General features: G+C 45.4%; 1 protein-coding gene across 1 annotated transcript in view; it reads right to left on the reverse strand.

Moving 5' to 3' along the window:
* Urb1 (URB1 ribosome biogenesis homolog) overlaps positions 1 to 13,349 on the reverse strand; it is a 65,182-nt gene extending 51,833 nt beyond the window's left edge. Inside the window, exons 1-6 of the mRNA XM_028756390.1 lie at positions 13,141 to 13,349; positions 8,422 to 8,561; positions 7,477 to 7,628; positions 6,354 to 6,486; positions 2,887 to 2,983; positions 711 to 796 (exon numbers count right to left, since the gene is read on the reverse strand). Of these exons, the coding sequence (XP_028612223.1) occupies positions 711 to 796; positions 2,887 to 2,983; positions 6,354 to 6,486; positions 7,477 to 7,628; positions 8,422 to 8,561; positions 13,141 to 13,282 (750 nt within the window). The 5' untranslated portion in view covers positions 13,283 to 13,349. The remainder of the gene's footprint in view (positions 1 to 710; positions 797 to 2,886; positions 2,984 to 6,353; positions 6,487 to 7,476; positions 7,629 to 8,421; positions 8,562 to 13,140) is intronic.
* Positions 13,350 to 14,140: the final 791 nt, after the last annotated feature.

Consider the following 14,140-nt stretch of genomic DNA (forward strand, 5'->3'; position numbering starts at 1 on the left):
GGAGAACGGTCCAATCGCCCTTAGTGAGGGAGGACTCCCGATATAAACACTCCCTGATGTGTCATCCATGCTTCTTAGGCTTTTTTTTTTTTTTTACTTTTTCGAGACAGGGTTTCTCTGTGTAGCCCTGGCTGTCCTGGAACTCACTCTGTAGACCAGGCTAGCCTCGAACTCTTGAACTCAGAAATCCGCCTGCCTCTGCCTCCCAAGTGCTGGGATTAAAGTCGTGTGCCACCACCGCCCGGCTTCTTAGGCTTTTCTAAAGCACTGGATCCTAACTTTTCATTTCAGAGGGTCAGTTTGTTCACTGATCACTGACGGTATCTCTATATACAACCCATGATCCTTTTACCAAGTTTTAAAATGTCTTCTAAGATATCTGAAAAAGGCAGAATATGCAACATGACTCAAATCAATACTGGGGCAGGTTTGTAAAGAAAGTAGCATTTGCAATGTACAGTCCAAAGTACTGCAGCTGAGTTCATATGAATTACAGACTGGCAGCTTTTCTCATACACTAGCAAAAGGGGCCAGGCTGCTTGAGCTCTTCTTCAGCCCTACAGCCTCAAAACTAATGCCCCACCAATCACAAGCTGAAGCCTAAACAGCTCTTGTCCAAACTACCTCACTGTAAGTTCAGCCCTGAAACACACTGGGCCTTTCTTCATTCTCTAAGACAAACAAAACAACACTAGACAGTAGAGACATACCTTTGTTTTCAGTGTGGACAACAAAATGTTGATAGTAGAAATCTTATCCTCCTTTATGCCTGAGCTAAAAATGCAGGGGATAAATTCTGAAAATAAATGTTGCAAAGAATTAAACTCAACAGTACTTTGAAATGGAGAGCAAATAATGCCTCATCTGACTCAGGTTCTGTACCAATTACACACGTTTTCAACAGTAAACTTGCTCCATGGCACAGGGAATCAAGGACATCTCAAGGTAAAATAACCACAGAACTTTCTAGAAGTTTGGTATTTGCCCAGCCCCATTTAATGTTTCCTTACATGAAGTAAAAGCAACTTGGTGCTATTTAGGAGGAAACAGAGCATGGCAGCAGCCTGTGCAATCTCTCCCACTTGAAGGAGCTCAGGGCTGCTTAGGATGGTCATGGACTTTGAGCCTCACAGTGCAGAGTCATCTTCTTGCCCTTCCCTTTGACTTACCCCTTTCCTCTACCAGGAAGATGGCTATAGACCTAGACATGACACTGAAGAATGCCCTAACAATTAGTCTCACTGGCTACACACAGCCCTAAAGAACACACAACCCTACAAAGAGAACTCATTTTTTTTTTTTTAAAGTCAAAACATAAATTTCAAGTCAACCATAATCCTCTACTCAATGGCAAACACCACACCATCCTAGTTAGTTTCTGCCAGGTCCACATGCTCTGTCTGATGTTTATGATGCTATTCTACACTCACCCACCTGTCTCTCAAACACATCAGTGTGGATGGTGACACTCAGTACTCCATTTGCTCACCTCATCCCTTACTAATTGTTAGTGGAGAAAGATGAATGCTGGTACTCAGCTTGCTTTCTCATAGTCAGGGAGCCTGCCCATGGGATGCTATTGTTTCCATTCATCTCTCTCTGCTTCCTGACCACGGATTCAATGTCACTAGCTACCTCACACGCTTTCCATCATGCCTTCCTTGCCATCAAAGACTGTTCCCTAAAATAATGCAAACCCAAATAAACCCCTCCATCCTTAAGTTGCTTTTGTCAGATACTCTACTACAGCAAAAAGAAATGTCACTAATGTAGACCTGATGCAAATGCAGCCTATTTCCTCCTCTCATGCTCTGCTCAACAGCAACAGAGTCATCACACAGCCCAGGCTGACCACATAGTCTCACGTCTCCCCAGACCCTCACCTGCAGCATGAGCTCAGTTCCCCTGTCCTGGTTGAGGCGGAAGGGTTAGTCAACAAACACTTAGGCTATAATGGGGGGACTCCCCCAAGGACTCAACCCGGTGCTCTTCTAGGACGTAAGAGTATGATTCTGGAACTTTGAGCAACTACCATATGCTACCACAGGATAGTCATTTACTATCTTTCTGAAGCTCTTGATAAAGCACTAATGTTCCTAATAACTCTGACACGCCTTGTTCTAAGGAGGCAGTCACCAAAACGTGGTGAAACTGAAGCTCCCTTATATTTTGTTATATTCTGATTAACATGGAGTACAGCCATTATGGCAATTAATTTATCTATGTTACTTATTATGATGCAGGAATCAAACTGTATATGTTAAGTGCTATACAGCTGAGCTATAACCCAATCCCTTATACTTTTTTTTTTTTTTAATGCAATTACTGGGGCTGGAGAGATGGCTCAGTGGTTAAGAGCAAGAGCTGCTCTTCCAGAGGATCCAGATTTGAATCCCAGCACCCACATTAACGGATCAAAATTGTTTATAACTCCAGTCCCAGGAGATCTGATGCCCTCTTCTGTCCTCTATAGGTGCCACCAGACAGACTGTGGCATATAGACATACACACAGGGAAACATGCATACACATAAACATAATTAAAAATTTTAAAAATACAAATGCTAAGGAAAATCAGGGCTATGAATGTGTCGTTTGGAACAAAAACCATAGGGCTTCCTGTCTGCGTCTCATGGCTGTGCTCAGCAGCATTCCAGACAGCCTCAAAGGAGTACCAACCAGTGCTGTCAACACACAACTGCTCAAAGCCGGGAATAGCAACCAGTGCTGACAACACACAACTGCTCAAAGCCTTGCCGAAAACACATCCTCTGAGCACTGTAGCACACACTGCAGCTACAGAGGCTGCAGGCTCTTTTGGAAGAAACACTTGAGTAGGTTTCTCTGAATGTCACACTTCCCGTCCCAAGGGACAAGGAGCTCTCACCTTTTATCTCCAGCACTTGCCCTATGGTGTTGTCATCACCCGAAATTAGGAAGGAGAGGGCGAACTGGATGTAGGCCAACCGGACGTCATGCACTCCCTGTAGGACAAAGGAGACTCACATGTCACATGCAGCCATTACAGACAAGAACATAGAAGGTGTGTACGCCTCTCAGCTCAGTGTCACCAGCTGTCTGGCCTAATCTCAGGCCCTGGCATGTGGACTCCTCCCTTTTTACCAAAAGCAAATTCTCTTTGCATCCCCAACTTTGTAAATCTTCTCTGTTTTCCTTCTATCCAAGCCCTGTTCAATATAAATGCATGGCTGAGAACAGTTGTGCTCTCCCCTGACTTATGGCATATGTTTTTTTAGTTCGCTCTAGAATAGGGACAAAGATCCTTAGCCCTGCTGGAATGAATCCCCTCCTGCTTGCTAATGAAAACAATCTATTGTGTTTTACAAAAGCCAGAGATAATGGAGACATGGTGCTGCTTTTGATGAGAGGCCAACATGGTGATATCTGATTTTTATTAGAAATTGTAAATAAGTTATTAAATCCTACTGAAAACCAAAGCACAGATGATGCTTCATGTTACGAACACATGGACATCCTAGGATACAGCATGTGTCCTACAGGCATTAGCACCAGCCAGGGAGGTGGGCACAAAGGCTGACTACCAGCCAACACTCTAAAGAAGTCATGAGCCATCTCATCAGCTTTCCCTCCCAGTATTAAGTGCATTCATGTCTCAACATAAGGAAGTGAGGCACAGGTCGCCAAAGCTGCTCCAGCACTGGAACATGTACGTAGCGCCTCCACCACTCAGACTGAAAACCTTCCCAATTCCCAGTTACTCCAAGAACTGGAATGCATTGCAAGAGTTAAGTTAATATGACATAAAGTATGGTCTTGAACACCTGGCAAGACCAAGGAGTCAGCATCCCTGTCTTCCAAGAGGTGGCAGCCGTCATTGTGATGACGGTGAAGACAATGACGGTGTTTACTGAGCACCGCTTCATGCATGTCAGGCACCATGGCAAACACGGAGTCACTGTCATTTCCTTCAGCTCTCAACAGCCATGTGGGAGCACTCACACTTTGTAAATGAGTTAGAAAAAGACTCCTCCACCTCCTCCCCCCCACCCCCAATGAAGCATTCAGAGGCAGTCTGGGGCCTGGAATCCCTAGTCACCATTTCTATCACTTTAGATTTTTCTAGACTATGAGTACACAATAGACTTGGAGAAGATCTTCCTATAAGATCTTCCAACAAAGAATCTTACCACCTATTGGTTTCCATTGTAGACCCCAACCAACCCCGTATCTCAGGTCCTACACTGTAGAGAAACTAGACTGACCAATCTTAAAGACAAGGGCACCCGTGCTCCTTAGGCTAGCCACCGCCACAGGCTTCCATCTCCAGCCTGCCCTTCAGAAGCATCCCACTCCCCCTGAAGACAGCCTGTGCCTCCTCCTCATTTCCACCCTGTGACCTCACAGGGACGTCATCTCAGAAAGGAAACGTCCTGAACTTCTCTAGACTTGTTCTGAAAAATACTTTCTAAAATAGACTGAAACATTTGGCAAAGCTGCTCTTTGGCACAAGATTTTAACAATGCTTTCTTTGGCTGGATGAACAGAGACATGATTTACTTTCTTCAAAAACATTAAAATATACCTTACAAAACAGAAATGACTGTCCATCTCCAACAACTTCAGGGTATGAAATAAACAAGGGGAAATTCAAGTGCTTGAGATATTTAAAGGCACCCAACAAACCTATTAACCAAATACAACAAACATATGAATTTTGTTTAGACCCAGATTTAAACCAAGAAGTATAAAAATGTTTTTGAGACTAGAAGATTCAAAAATCAAACTGGCTGTTCATGGTGAGAAATTATTAATGGCAATAGTGCCATAATGCCATTGCGGTTTCATTTTTAAAGACGTTATTCTGCTAAGAGTACATGCTGAAATATTTATACTGAAATATGAGTCTCTTCTGAGATTTGCTATAAAAGTCAACTGGAAACGTGGGGTGTAAAGTGGGTGAAGGCGATTGACACTAGCTAAAGCTAGGACTCGGGGTTCCTTGAGCTGCTCTATTTGTAATGCCTCTGACTTTTGAAAAACATTAATGTCTGGCTGTCCCTGACCACAACATACTGAAGGGAGCTTATGCAGATCACACAAGGAAAGTATAAGCACTCGCCATGGGACAGAGCCTTCCACTTTACAGATCCCAGGGGTAAAATAGCTCTCCCAGGAGCATGCGTGGAGCAGCTGCTGTAGCCAGGGTTTGGGAGGGAAAGCCCTTGCTGGGCTTTTCCACAGCGCCCTGGCTCTCTGGGTGGCCTGGATACATCAGTCTATTTTACCCAGGCAGCTTGGATAACTCTTTTGATTATAAGGGCATTTTATGTCCAAAGGCTTATTCACTGATGAGAATCTGTTGACATGTTAATAAAACGTAGCATCTAAGGGACACTGAGACCTGGACTTTCTTCCCTCAGACACTGCCTTATTTGTAATTCTATAAACCCTTAATACCAGGCTAGTCTAAAAGAGCCATAAAAGTTATGGTATTATTATGAAATCATCAGACTACTTCCTAACAATTAAGAAATGCAATTGACAGGCATACTAGAAGCAAGAGCTAGCATACTGTCGGTTTTTACACAGGAGATGCACAGCAGCATAGTCGTCCACCTCAGCCAGGGGGATATGTGCTCTTTCACTGTGCTCTTTTCTCAGGAGGAAAACACAGGCTTTGGCTGTGCACAGCACGAGTACCATTAGGAGCCAACCTGGCAAGCGGGAACAGGGGCTACCAAGACCTGCAGCTGGCCCCTATGCTGGGAGCTTAGACATCTTTGCTGTGTTCTCTTCTCCAGAGCTCTGGCAAACCCAAGGGTCAGCTCTAGAGCTACCAGTGAACTCACGCACACTTCTGACATCCAAGCATTCCTGATCCCATCCTCTCTGGTATCTTCAACTTCTACCCGTTGAAGATTATAAATGAGGAGCAAAGGCATTTACCATAGAGCCCCAGGAGCCCTCTCTGGCTTAGAGTTGCAAGGGATTTCTCTATCGGGGACAGAATGGGAAGAGGACTGGGAGGCTGTATAAACTCACAGCTGTGAGGCAGAGAGGGGCTCTCCTATTCACTCAGAAGAGAGCTTATATCTATCTTCTTAGGCCAGAGAACAAAGCCACCAAGACAACCTCATCCCTTTTTGGAAGGCCCAGATCTTCCTCAGATGTTCCAGTCGTTCAGGTTGTTGAGTCATTGCCCCATCAAAGCCAGATTGGAGGGGTGGTGGTGAGGGAAAGGCTGCTGCCCTACTTAACAGCATGGACTTCTGCAACTGTGTGAGGATCAAGGGGAGGGAGGAGGAAAAACCACCACCAAAGCCTCCCTTAGGGAAGGGAACTATGGACAACCATGACACTGGGGGTTCTCACTTTTGAATCCCTCTTGGTCACCAGGGCATACAAGGCTTTTTTATTCAAATCAAAACAGCTGCACACATCTCTGGCAGCTTCAGGACCCTGGGTCACCACAGCAGCCATCAGGTCCAGGCAGGCTCGAGCCATCCTGCATAGGGACAGGAAATCAAGTGTCAGGAATAGGAGCAGCACAATGAGGGAGCCCAGAGCACACCTGCTGTAGGATTTGTTACCCAAAACCAGAAAAAAGAAAGCCTGAATGCTCTTCTCTTTCATTTTGGTTTTTTTTTTTTTTTTAAGAATGACCAAAACTTTAAAAGGAACTAAAAAGTCAAGGAAAGATTATAATACAAAAATGAAAAAAATTATTAATATTGTTATTTGAGACAGAGATTCACTATGTATACAGCTCTGGCTGAAATGGAACTCACTATGTAGAGATCAGGCTGGCCCTGAACTCACAGATATCTGCTTGCCTCTGTCTCTTGAATTCTGGGATTAAGGTGTGAGCCACCATGCCCAGTAATAAAGACAAAAATTTTATCTCTCAAGTAACCATCAGTGACCGAGCAGCCATATCCCAGTCACTGTGGTTTTGGGACATAAAGGACAACTTTAAAGAGGTGTCTCCAAAAGTGCCCTCTAGGCAGCCTTCTCTGAGCTTGCCAGAAATGGTAGCTCCATGCCAGGTGCTGTTCTAGACCCTGGAAAATAAGATGCTATGATCTTTTACACACATATTTAAGGAAGAAGACAGTTGACAGATGTAGACCATTGTGTCTACACAGGTATCTGTCTGCATGCAGAAAACTAAAGTGGGACATGGAGACAAACAAGGACAGTGGGACTGCTACTGGTCTAAGATGGTCAATGAAGACCATACAGGCCTTTCCTCTGCAAAGTATTGAGGACGACATAGACCATGACTACTTCAGAAAAGAACCATCTAGGCAGAATAGGCTATGTAAGGCATGGTTGAGTCCCAGGACAGTGAAGAGAGTGGGCTAGAACAGAAGGGTGAGAAGTCAGCAGTAGTCCCTGCTGGTCACTGATGAAGAATGGGCTGAGTCACAATCCAAAAAACCTCAGTAATAGCCAATCCAAAGGCTGGTCCCTGGCCACACGACAGACAGCTCACCTGTAACCAGAAGCATACAGGGATTCACAGAGGAGCTTCATGTGGTTGTGCAGTAGCTTCTTCACAATGTTGGTACCCACCACATGGAAATGCGTAAGATCACTGGCTGTCCTCAGTAATATGGCCTCGAAAGCTTGAAATATTAACAGCATCTGCAAAGGCAGAATTGAACACTGTCAATCATTTCATTCTTGCCTTAGCTAGAGTTATGACATTAGCCCTTCCCCAGATCCTGAGTCAAAATAACAAGAGGGAAGCAAAGCAGGCAAGAGTCTACCAGCCTTACCTAGCAAGACTCAAGCTCTGAACTACAAACAAACAAGAGACTGCTTAGTTTCACAAGACAAAAGCAAAGGACAAAACTTTATTGAGAAGGAATTCAGTGCTCTGAAGACATTCAGTTCTACAGCCTTACAAAAGACCAGTTCCATAGTGTTCTGACTCTGTATCACACAGCATTTCCCTAGTGTTAAAGCAAATCTAGTGTGCTGTAAGAATCTGTAATCCTGGAGCAGAACTGGCTGCTTTTGCAGAATCCTGGGTTCAGTTCCCGGCACCCACATGGCAGCTCACAATTGTCTGTACCCAAGTTTCAGAGGATTCAATGCCTTCTTCTAGCCTCTGTAGCAACAAGCATGTGTATGGTGTGCATGCATGCATGCATACGTACATACATACATACACACACACATACAGACAAACACACATACACATAAAAATAAATGAATGTTTTTAAAAAAATCTAATCTTGACTAATGACATTATTTATAAACTATTACAGAGAAGTTGCTGTTTCCCACAAAGGGCACAGAAGCAAAGCACTGGAATAAGAGATCACTTTCTGAAGGAAGCTGGTACTGACCAAGACATGGATATCACACTTTGCCAAGCTCACTGCTACACAACAGACACTTCTCTTCATCATGCAAGTAAGAAACAACCTACTTCACTCTCGGGCCGCTTCTCCCCACTCAGGAGCTGGAAAATTTCTGCACATTCCATGGAAATCTTAATGTAGCCCTCGACAACATCACACATATCTTCCCGTGGTAGCTGTTTGGCAGCAGAGACGAAAGCTTCCAAAGCTGAAATAAGAGTCAACAGATCAGCAGGACAGTCTCCTCAGAGACCATTGCAGCCACACTACACCATATTTTCCTTGTTCAGTGACTCCCACACACCTCTAATGTACCCAAAGAGGCAAAGAACACACTGAACTGAGGGTTCATGGTAAGGCTTTAACTCCTACAAGGCTATCTGAAGACAGGACTCCTGAGAGACAATTAAGGATGAGTGAGGTTGTCAGGTTGATGCCCCGGTTCTACAGGATTAATGTCCTAATAATAAGGGACAGCAGAGAAATCTTTGAAGAGGTGAGAGGCAACTGTGTGCAGTTCAGGAAGAGCCTTCATGCACGTGACACTGGGTTCTTTCTACCTAGAACTGCAAGAACATAAATGTTGTTTAGCATCTAGAGTGCAGTCTTTAGTTACAGTAGCCCTGGGCAGATGAACCCATATGTACATTATAAAAACACTCAGATGAAGCCAGTATAAGAAAGAAGCTGATGGGGGCTGGAGAGATGGCTCAGCGGTTAAGAGCACTGACTGCTCTTCCAGAGGTCCTGAGTTCAAATCCCAGCAACCACATGGTGGCTCACAACCATCCGTAATGAGATTGGATGCCCTCTTCTGGTGTGTCTGAAGACAGCTACAGTGTACTCATCAATACAATAAATAAATAAATAAATAAATAAATAAATAAATAAATAAATAAATATTAAAAAAAAAAAAAAAAGAAAGAAGCTGATGGTGGGTGAACTCATGCTCCAGTCCTGGCTCTAGCCGGAGAAGAGAACTTGATTCTGCCGGTGAGAGCCATAAATTGTACAGAGTCAACTACATCTGTCTTCTTGGACAGAAGCTCTATGTGGCTGACTCAAGCCAGTCTATAACATCTGATCAGGTATGAGGAGTGAGGAGCAAGGCCGTGCACTATGAGTACATCAGGTAAAAACATACCAATTAAAAACTTAAGTTTGTGGCAAACACCTACACCTACATCCTAGAGTGACCACCTATTAGTTCCATGGTGGTGAACAAGTCACTGAATGCTGAGTTCTGATACCTTATCTATAACATGAGCAAGAGCAAGGAACCCACCTAACAGGGCTTATAAAAAGTATAAAGGAGTTAATTCTGGTATTGCATACAGCACAAAGTGAACCCTTCAAAGCCAGATCCACTTAGGTGGCATCTGCTCACATTCAGGCCTCTGTTAACCTCACAAGGCCTTCTCCAACCTCAGGTCATAGTGAGTGTAGCATTTCCCCTGCAACCATACTCTCTACTTAAACCTTCTTTTTTTTTTTTTTTTTTTTTTTTTTTGGTTTTTTGAGACAGGGTTTCTCTATGTAGTTCTGGCTGTCCTGGAACTCACTCTGTAGACCAGGCTGGCCTTGAACTCAGAAATCCACCTGCCTCTGCCTCCCAAGTGCTGGGATTAAAGGTGTGCGCCACCACCGCCCGGCTACTTAAACCTTCTTAAGCAGTGTCACTGCCCTAGGCACCTGCAGGACAGCCAAGTGAAACAGTGAGCAAGGGCCATGTCATCTGACTGAGGTGGTGCAGTGTCAAAGTGGCTCTATCCCTCAGGTCTCTGAGAGTCACTCATGATACCTACTCCTCTTCTTCAAGACAGCAAGCATAGAATCCAGGAAACAGTAAGGGCTGCCACTGCAGAGAAAGTGGTGCTAATACTTTCTTAAAGAAACACTTTGCACACTAAAACTAAAACTCCAGGTAGTGCAGGGTAGTCTAAGGTGGGAACTACTGATTATTATTACACTTGCCAGCTTTACAGCCATCTTTCCATTCTCTATTGACTGAGCTCTTACCACAGACAACAGACCTGGGATGTGCTGGTGAATGAAGTGGAAATGGTCTCCATCAACATGGTACAACCAATGGTATCCAAAGGTACACAGACAAGTATTATGGACCTACCAGTTACTTAGACACATACCACAAACTAGTGAGTACTTTGAAGAGAAGAGGGGGAAGAAAAGGTTATTAAGAGGTTCTAACTGTAGAATGTGACTTTGACCAGGGGCTGGGGAGGTGTCTCTAAGTAAGGTTGCACCTGACACTAAAAGAATGAGTTGGGGGACAGGGGTAAGACAGTGCTTTGAGTCAGTGATGTGAAAATTCCCAGGTTGGGGGGAACAGAGTGTGGGAAGGTACACTGAGGTTGGTATTTGGGAGAGGGCAAGAAGTCTGAGATGGAGACAAACAAGTAGGAAGGCTAGATGGACTAGTGGTGATGACTTTGGCTATTAAAAATGCAGTAGGGCCAGGTAGTGGTGGCGCATGCCTTTAATCCCAGCACTTGGGAGGCAGAGGCAGGTGGATTTCTGAGTTCGAGGCCAGCCTGGTCTATAGAGTGAGTTCCAGGACAGCAAAGGCTACACAGAGAAACCCTGTCTTGAAAAACAAAACAAAACAAAACAAAACAAAAAGTGCAGTAGGATCGCACCAAAGGATACCATGAGAGGAGTGATGTGAGATTGGCAGTTTAAAAAAATCACCTCATATTGCATGTATGATGGGGTGCAAGGAAACAAATGTAAGAAAGACAACAAGCCTGGGCAGCTCTGGCCATTATCACAGAAAGACTAATGGTGCCTGGACTAGAGTGACCATGAAGGAACAGAGTGGAACTACAGACTCCAGAGACACACAGGAGATCACTGAGCCAAGGGATGATGGGGAGACAAGGGGAGCTCTGGGAGGAACATCTAGGTGACTGGAACTGCTTGGAACTGCAATGAGGAACAGGGATAACATTTAACCATTAGCATGTTCACATTCACAATATGGCCTTTTCCATCATCCATGAAGGGCAGACATTTTTAAGAACCAGACTTAAGCAGATCCTTCTGGATCTAGAATCCCGACTCCCAGGTCATCACTTTAATGCTGACACTGGTCAATTGAGCACCCTCTCAATTGAACCCCAAAGCTCCTCTCCACTACACAAAGGGAACAACAACAGCAACCTAAAAATCCCTCACACACACCCACCAATCCAATCCTGAGTAGCATTTCTAAGACAGGACCTCAGTGTGTACCAAGGAGGGAAAGAGAAGAAAAATCCTGACATTATATTCAAATAAAAATCTCCACATCCCCACATTCTCCCACTGACTTCAGCTTCGCAACTTCTTTCTATCACGTCACTAATTATATACCTGTCAACCTAGCTGTCCCCTGAAATGTAGACAAAGCTTTTCAGGAACCAAGCTAGATCTTTTCTTCTGTCAGAAAGGCTCCTATTCCCATACCATTCTACAACTCTTGAAAATCCACTTACTTGGGGAAGCCTTCTTTGATTTCACAGATCAAGGTCCCAGGCCCATAAAGCACAATGGATAGCTAGCTTCCTTTGAAAGACCCATGACTATGTGATTTTGTTGATCACCTGCTTTCCCAAACTATCAGATTCACAATGGCAAGACCTGTGCCAGGGTTTATTCACCCATTATATCTCTACCTAACAAATAGCAGCTGCAATTAAATATCGAATAAATGTGCGGGGACACTAAATTCTGTGCTAGCAAAGGTATCACCTCCCACGAAAACTCCCAAGGCTAGGCACCAAACGTTTAAAAATAAAAATTGTAAGAAAAAAATTAGTTGAGAAAACTTTTTGAGTCAGGGTCTCACTATATAGTGTTTACTGAGTCCCCTGGCTGTGAGTTAGCCCAAGGTAGTTCAGGGAGACAGCTTACTCTTCTTTGGACTGACAGCAGCAGCAGTCAGGAGTGCTCTGCCAACACTAATATTGTCGGGATGGCACCAATTCTATCCTTCATCTTATAGTATTTCTAATATTGGAAGTCAAGGTGTACTTAGTCTGGAACTTGTTAAGTAGATAAGGCTGGCCTCCAACTCAAGAGATTCTCCTGCCTCTTCCTCCCTCTCAAGTGCTGAATTAAAGGCACGTACCATCAAGCCCTGTGATACTTTATCAACTTACTTTAGTAATTTGGTTAACCTGACAGAAATATTTCACTGTCTTGTTTTTACCACAGCGTTGATGTCTGAACACGGCAACACGTTCAACTGTGGATCTCCTCACAACTAACGTACTCCTTCCGCCATTATAAGTCGTTGTGAAGTGTAGTCACACTCTGCAGCGAGTGAAATTAAATTACAGAATTTGGTCCACCTCAGACACCGGTCCGGACAATCCTAGTCACTTAACAAGGAGTTGAAGGTCCTTATGGAACTCGTTACACGTGACATCCCGCCATTATCAGGGTTGACAGTTGGTTACCTATGGGAACGGCTACTGACAACCCAAGCAAGCTGTCTCACTGAACTATTCTAGACTAACTCAGAGCAGGGCTCGGTAAACGCTTGCAGAGTGAACCGGGATCCTTTACTTTCCTGACAGCCGAGAGGTTTTGGAGGTGTCTAGAGGTCGCTGCCCCGAAGAGACACGTGTGGTTGCAAAAGCACAGACACGCAGTGTTGAGGACCCTGCACGCTCAATCGCAGGAGCGTCCGTTTTCCCGCAAGCCGGAGGCGTAGCTGTGACGGTTACTGCCCCGAAACTGAGGAGTCTGATCCTGTCTCCTCTCGGCCCGCCGCTCTCACTCACCCGGTCCTGGGCCCTGCGCATCCTTCAGCTGGGTCTTGAACCGCACGCCCGTGAACTCCTCCGCTCGAGTTCGTTTGGCCGTGCTAGCAGGGGACGCCGCGCCGCTAGGGCCCCCTGAGGCCTTCCTCTTCGGGACCCCCATGGCCCAAACCACTAGCCCAGACAAACGGCACCCTCGGAAAACCCACGCGACCGGAAACACTGGCGGCAAGGAAGGGGCGGGACTGGAAGAAAAGGCGGAGCCTGAGAGGGGAAGCCGGTATAAGAGCCAGTCTTCGAGTGAGAAGGGGAGGAAGAGGCGGGGCCTGTTGAAGGGGCGTGGAGAAGGTAGAACACCTGGGGGCGGGGCCTTCTGGGGCGTGTCTCTGGGGCGTGTCTCTTGGTGCTAGGGCGGAGCCTGGAGGGCCTGGTATTTCCCACCGGCTCTGGCAATGCTCTGCGGGCGGAGAACACTCGCTTAAGGAAAGACATACACGCCCTTAGCTGCTACAATCTGGGGCCGATCGATCAAAGCGCTTCTCCTGTTCCCGCGGCGTTGTTGGGCTTCCCTGAGCGAGAAGAACTCCAGGACCCTTCCCGAAGGCCACTTCCCAAAGACCACAAAGAGCAGCACAAAGAGTTCAGATTTTTTTAAAAATCACTGGCCACCTTAATGGTGTCCCTTGAACAACTCCATGGGATTGATACTTCCTCAGTTTAAATCCCCTTAAACTGTAGGCTGAGTGGTTTCACGAGGGCCTGACATCAGGTGGACTTACCATTGAGAAACCGATGAGAAACAGCTTGGGACTGTGGGTCCCGGGCTGAGCAGATGCCCCTAACCCTGAATCCCAGCCTTTGTCACAACCAGAAGGCCTGGGCTGGTTGGATGTCACTTCAAGTAACCTCCATCCAAACTTACCCCAAACCTCGATGCACTCCTTGCTGTGGTTGCTGAAGGCCAGGGGAGATCAAAGAAAGTAAACATTTAAGAAAACCTCCTTGGACAGTGTCCACGTCT

The sequence above is a fragment of the Grammomys surdaster genome, unplaced genomic scaffold, assembly GCF_004785775.1.
Source record: "Grammomys surdaster isolate TR1022 unplaced genomic scaffold, NIH_TR_1.0 126118, whole genome shotgun sequence".
Taxonomy (NCBI): Eukaryota; Metazoa; Chordata; class Mammalia; order Rodentia; family Muridae; genus Grammomys; species Grammomys surdaster.